The sequence below is a fragment of the Ochotona curzoniae genome, unplaced genomic scaffold, assembly GCF_017591425.1.
Source record: "Ochotona curzoniae isolate NIBS_2020 unplaced genomic scaffold, NIBS_Ocur_1.0 contig_3332, whole genome shotgun sequence".
Lineage (NCBI taxonomy): Eukaryota > Metazoa > Chordata > Mammalia > Lagomorpha > Ochotonidae > Ochotona > Ochotona curzoniae.
This window is the reverse complement of record NW_024465816.1, coordinates 5,054,127-5,070,842: the sequence shown is the minus strand read 5'-3', so window position 1 is coordinate 5,070,842 and position 16,716 is coordinate 5,054,127. Positions and strand designations below refer to the sequence as shown.

Here is a 16,716-nt window from a genome sequence, read left to right as displayed (position 1 = left end):
CAGATTTCTAAGGCATCCATTTCCCCCCATTTCAACAGGGCCCCACCTTCACCCCAGGGTTCACACCCACAGCACTGGTCCACGCATTGTCCTGGCCAGGGGACGGCCTGGCTTTCGCCTCTGGCCAGGACACCACCCCCGCCCGTGTCCTCCCTCGGGGCACCTCCCTGACTCTGGGTGAACGCGGGGCGCGCGGGGGTCAGCGCCGTTCCCCCCATCCCCGGCCCCAGCGCCCGCACTTCGCTGTCCCAGCTCGCCAGCTGTCAGCTGTGCCGCCGGAGCCAGGAAGCCGCTTCCGTGCACGTGGAAGTATCGGGTGCTGCAAATGAGGTGGGAGAAGAAAAAACAAACAGACAGACCGCTGTGGAACACAAGATTCCTGTTTTTCCCCCGTCTGTTTTGCTTTGCGCTTGAGGAGCCGACCCGAGGTGGCCGAGCGCGCTGGATCCACAAAGGCCACACCGAACCAGGCGGGAAGGATTGAAGCAGTGGGCTGGAGGAATCGGGACAGAGCACGCGGCACTGGCTAGTTAGGCAAGCGTGCACGTCCGGGTACGGGAGCGGATGGACAACGGGGGTTCATTACTCGTGGGACCGCCTCAATCCTTCACTTGGTCCGGGCGCGTGGGTGGTCGCCCAATCGGCCTCTGGCTTAGCGCTCAACCCATCGCGTGCGTCCAGGAGCCCCGGGGCTGCGAGCGTGCGAGCGCGACAGCTACAGCTTGGCAGGGTCGGCACCCAGGAGGTCGGCGAGGCGCAGGTGGCCGATCTTCTTCACCTCCTCCAGGGCTGTGCGCAGTTCCAGCTCGGGCGGGCACAGCAGGCGACGCGCCAGCTCGCGTGGCACGGCCGCCCGGTCGCTCAGGCGCGCGGCGAGCACGAAGGGGAAACCGAAGCGCGCCCGGTACTGTGCGTTGAGCTCGGTCAGCCGGAGCCGCTCGGCCGCGCCCAGGCTCGTCAGCCCCGCTCCGCTCTGCTCCCGCTGCGACTCAGCCGTGAGCGTCCCCCGTTGCAGCTCGCGGCCCGCCAGATCCGGGTGGCAACGGAGGACACCCTCCTTGCCTGTGGAGAAGCACAGACAGAACCGCCGCGAGGGCGCGTCACCCAGCTGCGATCCGGGGAGGGCACCCGGCGCTGCGGGCTGCCCTCTCCCCGGGGACCCGGCCCGCAGGCCGGGCCTGCCCCCCTTCCCCGCCCCGCTGGAGCCGCAAACGATCCCCGGGTGGCGATGTCGTGGCTGCGCAGCCTCTTCATCGCGCCCCCGACCTGGCGCCTCTCCGGGTCCCCGCTACCTTCGGTCCCATCCAGGGGGAGGGGGCGGAGCGGGAAGTGAGCGGCTTGTGTTCGTGGGTAGGAGAGCGGAGGGGGCGAGAGGGCGGCCGCCTGGGCTCGGAATTTACGACTTGCTCGGGAGGGAGCGGGGACGTGATAAGGAGCCCGCGCGTTTCGTATCTTCTCAAAGTCCTTTGCTCTCAGGGGGGCTTTGATGTCGGAAGGGGCCGGACGCAAAGGGCTTGAAGACTTCCTGCCAAAGTCCTGGAATGGTGTTTGGTTCTGCTCGAGGGGAGAGCGCAGAGGGGCGGGGTGGGTCCCAGGGACTTGGCAAATAAATGCCCAGGACTGTGTGAGCGCTGGGTCTTAGGAATTACACTGCCCAGCACCTAGCTGATGAATACTGGCAAGGCACCCAGGGCCAGCCGAAGCCCGCAATCCCTGGCGTTCAGCTGGGGTCTCTCTTTTCAAGAAAAACTTGCCCACCCCCACCGTCCACCGTACCAGCATCCACCCTGCCCGCAGTGGGAGGAGGGCTTTTTCCTTCCTCTGGCTCAGGGACCCCCGCCCCAAGCGCCTCAAGGGGCCAGCAGAGGAACCGTTTTCTTGGAAGAAAGCTTCTGCTAGTCCACCCATGACCCTGGCAAGCCTTGGTGGGTGGCCTGAGCTGTTGACCCTAACGCAGGCGGTGCCCAGATCCAAGCCCGCTGGCCAGTCACCTAGATCAGCTCTCCAAAGACAGAGGCAGCACCTAGGCTCCAGGCAAAATTTCGGATCTGGTGCACCGGGGATCAGAGTGATGGCATAGAAGCTAATGCTTGACGCGTGGCACTGTCATCCCATCTGGGTGCTGCTTCACTTCCCGCCCAGCTCCCTGCTTATGGCCTGGGAAAGCAGTCGAGGATGGCTCAAAGCCTTTGGACCCTTCACCGGCATGGGAGATGCAAAACAAGCTCCTGGCTCCTGGCTTCATATCTGCTCAGCCTTGACCCTTGCAGCCATTTGGGGAGTGAACCTCTGGATGGAAGATCTCTCTGCCTCTTCTTCTCTCTGTAAAATTTTCAAGTAAAATAGATAAATCTTTGAAAAGAAAATTGATCTGATGGGCCCGACACGGTGGCCTGGCAGCTAAAATCCTTGTCTTGAACATGCCTAGCACCCGTGTGGGAGACCTGGAAGAACCTCCTGGCTCCTGGCTTCTGATCAGCAAGCTCCGGCTGTTGGGATCACTTGGGGAGTGAATCATAGGATGGAAGATCTTCCTCTCTGTCTCTCCTCCCCTCTATATATCTCACTTTGCAATTTAAAAAAATCTTTAAAACAAAATGTAGGCAGAGAACATGGTTCCATACCATGAGGACCCTGACAGCTATCTTGCTAAGCAGTGGTGACGTTTGGAGATAGAACTGGTGGAGACTAACTACCCTGATACTTATTAGACCACTTAGCCTGGAGGGCCTAGGCTGAGGCCCAGCAAGGCCCCACACTTCGTGCAGCAACAAGGTTCTTGGCTGCCTCTGGCTGGGCAGGCTGGCTGGGAAGAGGAGCACTGAAAACACCCTTTTTTATGGTACAGTAAATTCCCTGTGCTTCCAGGAAAGTCCCCCCTTCCTCATATTTGAGACTGCTTGGGATGGTGACATAGCTAGTGGATAGATGTCCTGAGAAGGGACAGTTGGAGGTCACCTCTGATGGTGCAAGATTAGAAACAGCTAGATGACCCGCCTGAGGCTGCTCAGCTGACTGCGTCTCCGAGTCCTGGACCCTCGGAGGACACCATGGCCCCTTGCAAGATTAAGGGTGTTCAGAAAGAAGCCATTGTCACCAACTATCCTCTTTAATATCACACAGGCACAATCAGCAGGGGCGTTCCCCCCAACACACACCTCTGCTACCAGCCCTGTCCAGCTGCTGCGGACTCAAGTTGTCCCTTGGAGCAAGGGCCCAGCCCTGGGCCAGGCTCCTGGAAGCACCTCCCTGAGGGGAAACTCAGGCTCAGGACAGACACCGAGCCCTGCCCAGCAGACCGCTCTGCACCCACACAGCCACGCCCTGCTAGTGAGCTCTGTGGGTTGACTGCACCCTCACAGTTACACATTCAGAATAGCTTCTGTCCCCTGGGGGCAAGGGGCTCCTTCTCCCCCTATCTCTTCCTCTCTAATGAACCAGCCTAAGCTTGGGGTGGGAGGTGGTGAATGATGGGGTCCTTGCCATCCCTACACCTGCCAGCATCAGAGAACCTCCAAGCACAGGGTGTGTGTGTGTGTGTGTGTGTGTGTGTGTGTGTGTGTGTGTGTGTGCTGGGGAGGTGGCAATGGCAGCTCTGTGCATGCCAGGCCTTCCCTGCTCCCACCACCCCTCCACCCCCCACCCTTCCTTCCTTTGCCACCTCATTTCCCACTTTGCAGCATTTAGCTCCCCTTAGAAACCTAGCCCTACAGGGTTAGTGTTTGCCTGCCCGGCAGGTAGCACAGGAAGAAGAGGAAAAAAGGGATGGACCATGGGGTTGAAGAAAAAAAAAATAAGAAGACCTGGACTTTACACACACACACACACACACACACACACACACACACACACACACATGCAGGTAACAAGAAAGGATGTTCTGAGATGAGGAGACAGGGGAGAGGAAGTGGCTGGTTGCTCAGAAGGACCAAAATCTGACCTCCTTGACCAAAAACACCATCACCATTGCCCTGAGCCACTGTAATAGTGATTCCGGGATCCAGGTCCCCCTCCACCCAGTATGCCGAAGCCACTCCCAGCTGTGGCCATGAACCCCAGCAGGAGGCTGGAGACTGTGGGCTGGGTGCTGTCCTCTGTTCTAAGAGCTCCAGTCTGCAAACTTGAGATGCTCAAGTGAGGACCAGAATGCTGCAGCGCTGCTGGGACTGTGTGTTGTGTCGTGCTTGGGTTGTGTCATTGGCACATCACACCAGGAACATGGGTGTGGCCAGGAGTTATTTGCTGGGACACAGGACAGGGATCCTGGCACAGAATCCATGTACTTGGCACTCTGGCACTGCTTTCACAGGAGAACAGGTGAACAGGACCACAGTGGTGGCCTCGGTGGAACAGATGCCCAGAACTGCCTGCCAGGGCATCTGGCACCCACAGACACGGCCACAGCCGGTCCCGTCTACAGAAGATCAACCTTTCCATTTGAAGCTGGCTTCTTGAAGGTTTTGCTTCCATAGTTTCAAACATCCATGTCTCCACCCCTTCTCGTCCTTATCCACATGCAAACGTGGATTAGAAGAACTCATCATAGACACTCTTTCCCCATTGCCTCCAGCCTCCCAGCCCCTCACTCCTCTTCCCCCCTCCCCAGGCTCTGTCTAGGAAGCATTAGGCCCCACCTGCCAGCCAGCCAACCCGCTCTCTCCCAAATCACCAATGGCCAGCTTCTTGCCTGGGTGAGCCATGCCCTGTTCCCTCTCTCCTGTTGACAGATTCTCATCACTGGCTTTGGCAGACACGTGGACTCCAATGTGGAGAGGCACTTCCCTGTGTTCTTTTTAAAAATTATTCTTAATTTTGAATTTTATGATACAATTCTGTTGAGTCTGGGATCTCCTCCCCCCCCCCAGTTTCCACCCTCTGACTGATTTGCCCCATCTCGTTATAATGGTACAGTCCTTCATACGGAGCCCCTTGCGTCTTATGATTAATTCCCCCTTGTTTTAGAGACGTTTCTACGACCAAACCCGCTGAATACAAACCCTGCTCTGAGAACTGGTTCCATCCGTTGTTCCAGCATAGTGCCCGCTCCTCCCTCCCTCACTCTCACTGCTTGCAGCAAGCCCTCTGCCTACCCTGCCTGCAAGGCACTTGGGTGTCTCTGTTCCCCCAACATGTTGTTTCTTCTAGGCTATTCTCTTAGAGTACATCCTCAGATCCTGGGTCTTAGCAGCTCTCTTCTCATCTTCTATGTCTTGTGTTTTTTTGTTTTGTTTTGTTTCTTAATTTGAAAGGAGAGATTGTCTCTCTGCTGATTTACCCTTCAGATGCTCACAGCAGCTGGGACTGGGTGAAGCAGGAGTGCAGGATTCAGTGGACGTCTCACCCACAGGCATGGCAGGGGCCCAGGCACTGGTGGCATCCCCTGCTGTGTCTCGGGTGTGCAGTGGCAGGAGGTGAAGCTGCTGCACAGGCACTCCAGCACAGAATCCAGACCTCCAAGCAGGATCTTCACACTTGCCCACCCAACTGCCTTCAGCTCCAAATCTGAATTCCATAAAACTCCTCCTTAGGAGCCAGCATTGTGGCATAGTGGGAAACGACTGCCTATGACACTGGATCTCAAGAGTACAAACTATGTACCAGTTGTTCCACTTCTGATCAGGCTGCCCGTTAATGGCTGGGGGAAAGCAGGGTGGTGTTGGAGCCCATGCACCCATGGGGGAGAGCCAGACGAAGCTCCTGGCTCGCGGTTTGATTAGCTTAGCCCCAGTTCTTGAGTTGTCTGAGTGAATGGAAGATCTTTCTGTGTCTCTGTAGCTCTTCCATTTAAGTAAGTAAGTACACTTTAAAAATATTTATTTATTTTTATTGGAAAGTCAGATTTACAGAGAGAAGGAGAGACAGAGGGGAAGGTCTTCAGTGCACTGATTCACTCCCCAAGTGGCAGCAACAGCTGGAACAGAGCTGATTGGAAGCCAGGAGCCTGGAGCTTTTTTTAGGTCTCCCATGCAGGCGCAGGGTCCCAAGGCTTTGGGCCATCCTCTACTGCTTTCCCAGGCCACAAGCAGGGAGCTGGATGGGAGACGGAGCAGTTGGAACATGAACTGGTGCCCATATGGGATCTCAGCACATGCAAGGCAAGGACTTTGGCCACTAGGCTCAAATAAATGCCTTTTTAAGAAGACATATTTTGTTACTATTTTCTGCAATATTGTGTATATATTTTCAAATAATTCCTAGAATTCAAAATCATTGTATTTCCTTATGGCCTTTTTGTTTTTTGAAAAAATAAAGTAAGGTGTTTATGTTTTTGTTTTGTTTTGAAGATCTTATTTATTTATAAGGCAGGGTATCGGGCATATATGGGTGGGAAGTGGAGCAGCCTACACTTGGCCCCGAGGCCACATGGGATGGTCCTTGAAGGTGGAAGCTGCTCAGGTCTCAGTGCCCAAGGTGACGCCCAGTGGGGGTTCAGCCACCAGCTGGTGTCCCCAAGGACAGTGCTACGCAGTTGGAAGGGGAGGAACCAATAAGCACATTTTAATGGCTTAATATTAAGAATACATATTAATGGGAATTATTTGCTTTCAAGTCTTTCAAGCTCAATAAATACCTTCTCTAGTGACTGTTGAATAAGAAATTACGGTGTGACTGCTATTGTGATGTCACAAAGATGCATATAAAATATTCCAGTGAACATTTAATAGCTCCTGACTTTCAATGTAATGAGTTTAAATCAGTCCTGAACTGCTCAAGGGGTGTGTGTGCATGTGTGCCTGTGTGCCTGTGCGTGTGAGCGTGCACGTGTGTGTCTGTGTGAGTGTGTGTGTGCGCTGTGCCTGTGTGTGTGAGCGTGTGTGTGCCTGTGTGTGTGAGCGTGCATGTGTGTGTGCCTGTGTGTGTGAGCGTGGGTGTGTGTGCCTGTGTGTGTGTGAGCGTGCACATGTGTGTCTGTGTGAGCGCGTGTGTGTGTGCCTGTGTGTGCCTGTGTGTGTGAACGTGGGTGTGTGAGCGCGTGTGTGTGTGTGAGCCTGTGTGTGCCTGTGTGTGAGCATGGGTGTGTGTGTGCCTGTGTGTGTGAGCCTGTGTGTGTGTGCCTGTGTGTGTGAACGTGGGTGTGTGAGCCTGTGTGTGTGAGCGCGCACGTGTGTGTGTGCCTGTGTGTGTGAGCGCGTGTGTGTGTGCCTGTGTGTGCCTCTGTGTGTGTCTTCTTACTTCTCTTACTGCCCTTCCTCTTGTCCAGAAACCTTTCCCTCTTTGATCCCTGGGAGCTGATTGGCTAGAGAGAGCACCTTGCAGGCGAGCGCTGGGCCCAATAGTAATCCTGGACTGCCACCTACTGGCCAAACCTCACTATAACAAGACCTAAATGGATTCGTTCTTGGCTTTTGCCCGCACAGGGATCTTCACCTTTCTGTTAGCGGACTTTGCCTTGTCACCTGAGGCGAATCCTGGGCAAGAGCAAGCACGCCAACTAGCGTCTCTCCCTGGGGCCCCTTCCAGTTTCTGAAGTCAAAGTCTCGCTTGTATTTGATTTTATTGGCTAATAAGATGATGTACATTACAATGTATAGCTTGATGTTTTGACATATATATAGGTAAATGTATGTACACATAACGAAATGATGAAATCATATTTTATCATATACATCACCCCACATGTCATGAGGGTGGGGGGAAATTCTGTTGAGCTAAACTGCAATACCACCTAGAGAAGGCAAGATCCAGGAGCGGGAGTGGGTTCATTAGGGAAACAGTGGGCTCCTCCCTCTTGGGTTGCCACTCTGACTGGTAAGCATGAGAACCAGGACTGGGACAGGCATGACTACACAGAAAGTGGCACCCATGAGCACATGTGTGGTCCGGATAGTGGAGACGGTTGGGTTGAACTAGGCTTCAACGCCCATTGACATATATAAAAGCTGAATGGGATGTGGGACAGACAGAACCAGTCTGCTGTACATGCTGGCAACATGGGAACCAGGACAGGGGGTGGGCCTGGTGGGTGTTATTGCGGTCGCTCCAACTAGGCTGCAGCTCCCACTGTTTTGCGTGGGGCCAAATGTGCGGTGGGCAGGATCAGGCTAGACTGCAACGCCCATTAGCTTGCATAGAAGACAGGACTGGGGACAACTGACGCAGCAATTGCAACTAACAGTGTGCACGAAGGCCAATTTGGGTGACAGACTGCTGGACCCTGTGCTGGCATGCACACACAAGAATCAGGGATCACTTCAGATGAAGTTTCTTTGGGACTCCCCCTAACTGAACCACTGGACTCAGAACTCCAACCATGGAGGTGATTACAGGTTCCATGGTCTGGCTGTGGAGTGCATGTGTCAGAGCTGGGCATCCTCAAAGGTTTAGACGGAGTGGTGGACAGCATATCCAGATACACATGGGGGATATGGCAATATGTTGGAACCTGCAGGGGACACCTGGTACCATGATGGAGGATGGAGGACAGAACAAATTGATTAACTACCCCAGCCTAGTCTTGGTAGTGAATGTCTGGGCAAACAGAGGCTCTAAGTTGGACTACGTCAGCCGGTGGAGTCTGGAGAGATTTCATCATGATTAGAGTAGCAAGATTGGCAGCAAAATAGAACTGTTGAACTAGCAAAACCACTTAAGCAGGACCCTCGGAGCATGCCCCACATCGGGGACCCTGGCATGGTTGGGAGGCTGGGTGGGGCTTCTCCCCGTATCTCTCCCCTCCTCCCAAATACATGAAGGAAAGAAGAGAATGTGGAAGCAATGGTCTCACCCACTTTCCTTTAGCCTTTGACCCTTAGCATTGTAATCAAATATGTAACATTTTCAAAAAATAAAATTTATATAATTAAAAAATACTTATTATTATTTTTTTTTACAGAAAGAAGGAGAGACAGAAAGTAAGATCTTCTATCCACTGGTTTACTCCCCAGGCATTTACTACCCGAGTGGTGCAACAACCAGAGCTGAGTCAATCCAAAACCAGCAGCCTCCTCCATGTCTCCCACATGGGTACAGGGTCCTAAGGCATTGGGCCGTCCTCGACTGCTCTCCCAGGCCACAAGCAGGGAGCTGGATGGGAAATGGGGCTGCTGGGACACAAACCAGCACCCCCATGGGATCTTGGCACATGCAAGGCGAGGATTTAGCCACTAGCCTACCACACAGGCCCAACATCACCCATCTTAAAGCCATGACACTATCTGATACAGGATACCCATCCAGACAGCACTGAGGCCCCGCTTCCAGCTGCCTCTCAGGTGAGCCTGGGCCCAGGGGCCCGGCTGCTCCAGCAGGAATAGCCCTTCCTCCCACTTCAACGGTCCGTGTCTTGTGCAGGACCGTTCAGCTGGCCCTGCTTCCTGCCGTCTCATTCCCCCACCAGTCACACATTGCTGTGGGGCCAGCAATGTCACCAGGGTCTATCATTTTCCAAGATCCCCTGGGGAACAGTTCCATTCGTTCATCCACTCATTCAGCAAACCTTGTTGAAGCCCCAGTACGCTTTTTACTGGACGCACCCCCACCCCAGATGCAGACACTGGCTTGAGTGCCGAGGGGCACCTGTACTCCAGAGGGGTTGGGGGAGGACCCTGCCATGGCCCCTCTCCTACCAGGACTGGCTCTACCCCTCACTGTGAACCTCTGATCCAACGGGCAAGTGCTAGGGAGATAGAGAAAGGTCGATTTCATTATGTGAGGCCTAAGCATACTGTAGGAGACCTCAAGGAGCCAGCCAAGGAAGGACACATGCCTGGCTTGCTCCATCACTCCTGTCCACCCCACGGAGCCTGGGAGTATGAAGACACATCCCAGGATTCTCCTCCCACGACCTGCAGACCTGGATTTGGCCTGCTCTTTCCCAATTTGGGAAGAAGCAGTAGGAGAAAGAGAAACAGAAGCAGAATTCCTATCTGCAGTCTCGCACCTCCACATCAGCCCAGGTGGACAGTTTAGTGGTCACTGCTATGGAAGGCAAGGACCATGCACCTGCTATCCCCTAGGGAGCACAACAGGAAGCTGGAATCAGAAACAGGACGTGAACCCAGGCACTCTGAGTGGGACACGGGCATTCACCGGGTCAGACGCCTGAGCCTTTCCATTGGCTACGGCGGCTAGGATGTCACCCTTTGCTCTCCCCTAGCCTGACCTCAGACAAGCTAAAGATGGACCCTCTTTTGGAGATCCCTGTGTGTCCACCTCCAGCCTTGCAGGTGGTTCTCCTTGAGCAGTCACCAGCAGGTGCTGCCAGGAACCCCAACAAGAGGACAGAACACACCCGGTGTCGCTGTTAGGCCACCTCAGGCTCCCCTAGAGGGAAAGGCCTGGACTGCTGACCCTTGGCCGGCCTTGCTGTGGCCCAGAGTCGGGCGTGTCCTTCCGGGTCCCCTGGGTCATCTCAGGCCTGCAGCTCCCTGTCCCACCCAGGAGGGCCTGTGCCATTCCCAGTTGCTTTTCCTGGAAGCAACCCACAGCCTCTCTCCTCTCCCAGCCCAAGTGCCTCTCTCTGCCCTGCCCCAGGCACTTGCTGACTTGTGCAGTCCAGCCCCAACTGGCCACACCTGGGGAAAATGGCAGCTGTGCACTCCTCGCCCTGGGCGTCTGAGATCTGCTGACAGGCAGCTGCCTGCCGGCTGGCCCGCACAAAGGCGATGGCAGGAGCGCTGGGTGGCTCGGGGCTGCACCCTGGAGCTGACCTTTGTTCCACAGATCTTGGTGTGGCCTTTAACCCCATTCCTCCCTCTGGGCTCACTGCTCGGCTCTCATAGTGGACATGGCCAACATGCCTTCTCCACAGGCAGTCTTGGCCCTGACCCCTTGCCAGGGCTCAGCACCTCCAGGGTGCTAACGGACCCTTCCTCTCCAAGCAGCGATGTAAACAGCGTCTGAACAGCTAGCCCAAGAGGCCCAGAAGCATTTTTTCTAAGGCAGACTATGGCCCCCGGGTCCGCCCGCCAAGCCGTACCTGACTGTGGCAGGGCATCGATGAAGGCGAAAAACTGCCGCTCTAGATCTGCTGGGTCAGAGAACGGGCGCTGGGACCAGACGGCGGCGGCCACCAGAGGGCATCGCTCAACGACATTGCCAAACACCTCCACGAATTCTCCAAAATCCATGGAGTTGACCGTCTCCATGTCCATGACTCCGGTGTCCCCCCAGAGGCAGCGCGGTGTCTGGCTCGCTTTTGGAAAGTGGCTAACGCCGGCTCTGTACGCTGAGTTAGGTTTGCTGAATGCACAAGCCAGCTTTTATGCAACATAGCATGTGGGAGACACAAAGCCAGCGCGCTTGTGTAATGAACAAACACAGGCTTAGGTTCCAGTCCAGGGAGCAGAGATCTCCCCGTGCAGCGCCAGCCACCCCTACAGGTCAAGATGTGGCCAGCTTGCACTCGTAGCATTTACACCTTCGGTGTCATTGGCATTTAAAAAATGTAATTCATTGAAATACAGTGAGAAAGAGAGAGGTTTTCCCTCTGCTGGCTTACTTCCCAAATGGCCAGGTCAAAATCAGGAGCCAGGAACGGGAAATCCATCTGCGTGGCCCACGTGGATGTAGGGACTCAAGCACCTGAGGATCTTCCACTGATTTCCCAGACCCTTAACAGGAAGTTGGACCGGAAGTGGAGCAGCAAGGACTCAAACCAGGGCTCAAATGGGATGCCAGCGTTGCCTGCAGAGGCTTAGCTTGATGCCAACCCCTGACATCTTCATGTCATCGCCATCCCACAGCAGAGTTCCTTGATAGTTCAGACAGGCACCCATCAACTCCATGTAGCACAGAGCTTTTGTCCTAATGCTACAGGCCAGCATCTGTCCAGCGACACACCTGAGCCATCTGAGCAAGACCAAGACCTCAGCCCTTACAGAGAAGTCGATGGACTTGTCCTTGCCAAGAGGGCGCATCACTACAGATGAGGCACTCAAATAAAGAGATCACACACACACACACACACACACACACACACACGCCACTTGATCCAGCGTTGTCTTTAAGTACAAGGCGCTGTGAACAACAGGGAATATACTACAAAGCCAGCCCTAAACAGTAGGATAAGTTTATGGGGGGGGGGGGGAAGCAATGCACAAAGGAAAAGCTAGTAAATCCAGGTGTTCTAGCATTACTAGCTTTCTCTTCCAATGCGATGGAAGGAAGGGTTTATATTTATACAGTCCCTGGGCCCAGCACAATAGCCTAGTGGCTAACATCCTCATCTTGCATACACTGGGATCCCACGTGGGTGCTGGTTCATGTTCTAGCTGTTCCACTTCCCATCCAACTCCCTGCTCGTGATCTGAGAAAGCAATAGAGGACGGCCCAAAGCCTTGGGACCCTGCACCTTTGTGGGAGACCTGGAGGAAGCTCCTGGCTTCGGATCGGCTCAGCTCTGGCCGTTGCGGTCACTTAGGGAGTGAACCAGCGGATGGAAGATCTTTGTCTCTCCTCTCTGTATATCTGCCTTCCCAATTTAAAAAAAAAAAAAGGTATATTTATACAGTGCCCAAGCTACGATGGTTCAACGTGACATGGGTGAGAATGTCAGCACACATCTCTCACGGGGGGCTGAGCCTGGATCCTGCCCAGTCTGAGCCTCTTTAGGATGCGGGGCAGGGGGCAGCCACTGCAGCTGCAGCTCCCAGGCAGCCCTGTGGCCACCGGGTGGCAGCCAGCACTAGGCGGAGCGTGCTCCTGATAGAGCTGTGTGACGGAGGTTGGATGCCAGGCATGCATTTGCCACTTTCCATGTTTTCCACCTCTGATGGGTTGATTGGGGCTGAAGCCTCCTTGCCAGTCAAGGCCTCTGCATGTCCCACAGCCGCGTGCACGTGAACAGAGGGACTTGTGCAGCTCCCCGCAGGGCAGCACAGTGTGGTACCTGCGATCGGCTCCGCACAGGAAACGCGAGCATTTTCAGGCGCTAGGTCTTCCCACCCTTTCTGTGTTTGCTGATGGTGACGGCGGTGCAGACGCAGCAAATATTAATTTTGCGTGCAGCTAAACAGGTTACTGAGGAAGTCCTGTACGAAATCCGAGGCGAGAGAAAGAGGAGACAGGCCCAGGGTGGGGCCCCTGTGGCTGCGACGGGGAACGGAACTGCCAGAAGAGCTGGCCCCGAGTCCAGCCAAGCGCCCCGCACGCTCCTGGGAGAGGAGGCTCATCCTGCTTCACTATGGAGCCAGTGCAGGGCCCAGCCTCCCTGAGCATGGCAGGTGCTCCACTACACAGAAGAGGGTGGGCAAAGCCGGGGCCTCCACAAGAGTGTGGAGAGGCTGCCCGGCTAGTGCTGGCAGCGTGGCAAGTCGTGGACACGCGGCGTGGTGGAGAAACAGCCTTACTTGTGTGGAGGGCTGCTTTTCCGTCGGCCCACCGTTCTGCTTGATTACAGATGCGGGGTTGTTAAGGGTTTAGCTGCCATTTGGCAAGCTGGCAACTCAGAGTCCTGCTTCTGGTCCAGCTTCCTGCTGAGACGTCTGGGAAACAGCAAAAGAAGGTCCAAATGCTTGAGTCCCTGCCAATCACCAGGTGACCGGGATGGAGCTCCTGTCTCCCGGCTTTGCCCTAAGCCCAGGTGAACCAGTGAATGAAAGATATTCTGTCTCTCTCGGCCTTTTTTGCACACTCTGCCTTCCAAATAAATAAACCTGTAAGAAGTGTCCTGGCTTTGAGTAGGGCAAGGGTGTGGTACAAACCCAGAGCTGGCTGCCAGGATGGACTTAAAAGGCACAGTACTAGGGCGCCACCTACTGGCACGAGTGTTGCATAGGCCTGGTGGCGGGAGCTGCCCAGCTAAACGGGAAACTCGAATCCGGGCTTGTAGAATGTGATTTTACAAGGCAGAACACCAATGATCACAGGGACACGCCTTGACCCAAACTAAAACCAAATCCTGGGCAAAAGTAAGGCCATAGTAACTTAATTTCTCTCAAGCGCTGCCTTAATAACTGTCAGTGTCCAGAGATTGTTACATGTTAAATGTCCCGTTTTGGCATCTTTTGAAGGTGTAGCATACAACCGATGAACTAACAGGCTCTGACCCGCAGTGTTGTTATCACAAAGTGTGAATTGGTCCTCAGTGGCCAGAGAAGCACGTTGTCACCCCAGTAGGATCTTTAAAACACGAAATACCAGGGACAGCACTGTGGCACAATTGGTTAAGCCTCCTCCTGCAGTGCTGGCTTCCCATATGGACGCAGTTTGAGTCCTGGTTGCTGTCAGTGGCCTAGCAAGGCAGAGGAGAATGGCAAGGCCTTGGGCCCCTGCAGCCACATAGGAAACCCGGAAGAAGTCCCTGGCTCCTGGCTTAAGATGGGTCAGCTCTGGCCATTGCAGTCATTTGGGGAATGAACCAGTGGATGGGAGACCGCTCTCTTTTCTCTACTCCCCACTCTCTGTGAATATGACTTTTTGTAAAAATAAACAATTCTTTTAAAAAATATGCTATGTATATTATATATACCCTATAATATATATAATATAGAGGTTGTATATATACAAATACATATATTATGTATTTGTTTATTTTATATGTGTGTGTGTGTATTTGGCCAAGTGGTTAAGGTGCTGGCTAAATGCCTGTGCCCCACCCGCAGGGCTTGGGTTTGGTGCCCACTCCTGTCTTCTTACTCCACCTCTGGATCAAGCCGACGCTGGGAGGCAGTGGTGACGGTCCAGCGACATGAGTCTCTGCCAATGGAGATCTGAATGCAGTTCCCGGGCTCTGGCTTTAGTAGCCTTCGTTGTGAAAAAAAAGAAAAATGGGATGTGAACCAGCAAATGGAAACTCCCCCTTTCTCTCTCCACTCTCAAAAATAATTGGAACAGTCACGTGCAATCCCATTTTCCTGGGTGTGGATCTGAAAGTCGGAAACCAAGCCCTTGAGGAAATATTGGCCTACCCGAGCTCATGACAGCATTGTTCATATCAGGTGAAGGTGGAGCACTCAAGTAGTTGTGGGTAAGTGACTACACACACACACACACACACACACACACACACACACACACACACACACACTGCAGCATTGTTCAGCCTCACGAGGATGGCAGGACTCCAGGACGTGAGCCATCCTCCCTGCCTCCCAGGATGTACGTTAGCTGGGAGATGCTGGGAAGCGGGGACAGGACTTGAACTCCGGGCACCCGTGTACAGACTGTGGGAGTCCCACCCCGTAACTTAGCCACTGCCCCAAACGTCCTTTCCTGGACCCACTTCGACAGCAGTTCTGAGGACCATCTGGGGATCTGAGTGGGGCAAGTAAAGAGGGGATATCACTTCTTAATACAGGAGAATCATGAGGCCACTTGAATCGCTCAAAAACCATTTATTTATTTGAAAGGTGGAGTTCCATGGAGAAAAGGAGAGAGATCGTCCACCTGTCAGTTCACTCCCAAATGGCTGCCACAGCCGAGGGGCAGGCCAGAATGAAGGCAGGAGCCAGGGAGTCCAGTCAAATCCTGGAGGGTGTCCAGTGCCCCGGCACCTGGGCTGCCTTTTGCTGCTTTCCCAGGTGCATGATCGGAGAACTGGATCAGCAGTGGACCAGCCGGGACTCTAACCAGCCTCCCAGAATACCAGCTTAACCCACTGTGCTACAACACTGAGTGCAGCCATTCACATATTTAACATCAAACTTTATGCCCTCACTTGAGTAGAAAAAGCAGCCACTGAGAATATCTGCTGGTTGAATGTCAACTGCACACACAGGAGTTAAAGCATCCAACCTGGGATCAGTCACAACCATCTTCAAGTGTCTTCAGGACCACTTCCTGTGGAAAATAAAGGCTAGCATAGCCAAGGTGCACTGTGCGAAGGGCCATTCTGGGTAGAAGGAGGAGGAAGAGGAGGACGCCTGGAGCCAGGGGACGGGGTTGGCCCTGCCTGGTTAGCAGGGTCCTTGGCTAGCCCTGTGGTGTGGAGAGGCACCCCCATGTGGTGCACACACTGCAGCGATGCTTTGGCTTGGGGAACCGCTGAACAACACTGGGAGTGACACACACGAGTTACATTTTATATTATTTTAATTAAAATGATCTGTTTGTTGAAGAGAGCACCGATTCATTGGCCCACACGGCCACAACGGCTTGGGCCCGGCTGGGATGAAGCCAGAGACAAGAACTCGCTTCACAATTCCCTACAGACGGCAGGAACCCAGTTACTCGGGTTGTCACTGCTGCCTTAGCAGGAAGCTGAGTCAGCAGCCATGGTCAGGCAGTAAACACAGGTGCTCCAGGGCAGGACACGGGCATTGTAACGGACGGCTTACCTCCTGGACCAAACACCTGCCCCACGTCAGCATTTCAGGAAGATGGATCTGGCTGCAACGCAGAGAACGCAGTGCAGAGAGCTGGGAAAGTTGCTGGTGACTTGGTCTAATGCAAATGATTGAAACGATGAAGGAGGGGCCTGGAGGTGCACGCCTGATAAAGCCACTGCTCGTGACACGGGCATGCCAGAGTCAGGCCCGGCTGCTCGGCTTCAGACCCAGCTCCCTCCTAAGGCGCTTGGGAAGTGCCAAGCACCGGGTCCTCCTTTCCTTGCCTCCCTGGAATACTGGGACGAAGCTCCTGGCTCCTGGTGTAGGCCTGGCTCAGCTCTGGTTGTTGTGACCATTTGGGGAGTGAGCCAGCAGTGGTAGATGTCTCCCTCTTTCTGTGTCATTCTGCCTTTCAAATAAATAAAGCCCAGAAGGACAATGATCCAGTAACATCAGTTTGTGTATGTATGGCAGACATCAACTCAATGGCTTGCATTTTTATGTTTTA

General features: G+C 54.1%; 1 protein-coding gene across 1 annotated transcript; it reads right to left on the bottom strand.

Moving 5' to 3' along the window:
- Window positions 1–715: 715 nt before the first annotated feature.
- On the bottom strand, window positions 716–11,093 carry URAD (ureidoimidazoline (2-oxo-4-hydroxy-4-carboxy-5-) decarboxylase). Its single transcript, XM_040979902.1, has 2 exons — window positions 10,919–11,093; window positions 716–1,062 (listed from the first exon to the last, which is right to left on the bottom strand). Exons 1-2 carry the CDS (start codon window positions 11,091–11,093, stop codon window positions 716–718), a joined length of 522 nt encoding a protein of 173 aa, XP_040835836.1.
- Window positions 11,094–16,716: the final 5,623 nt, after the last annotated feature.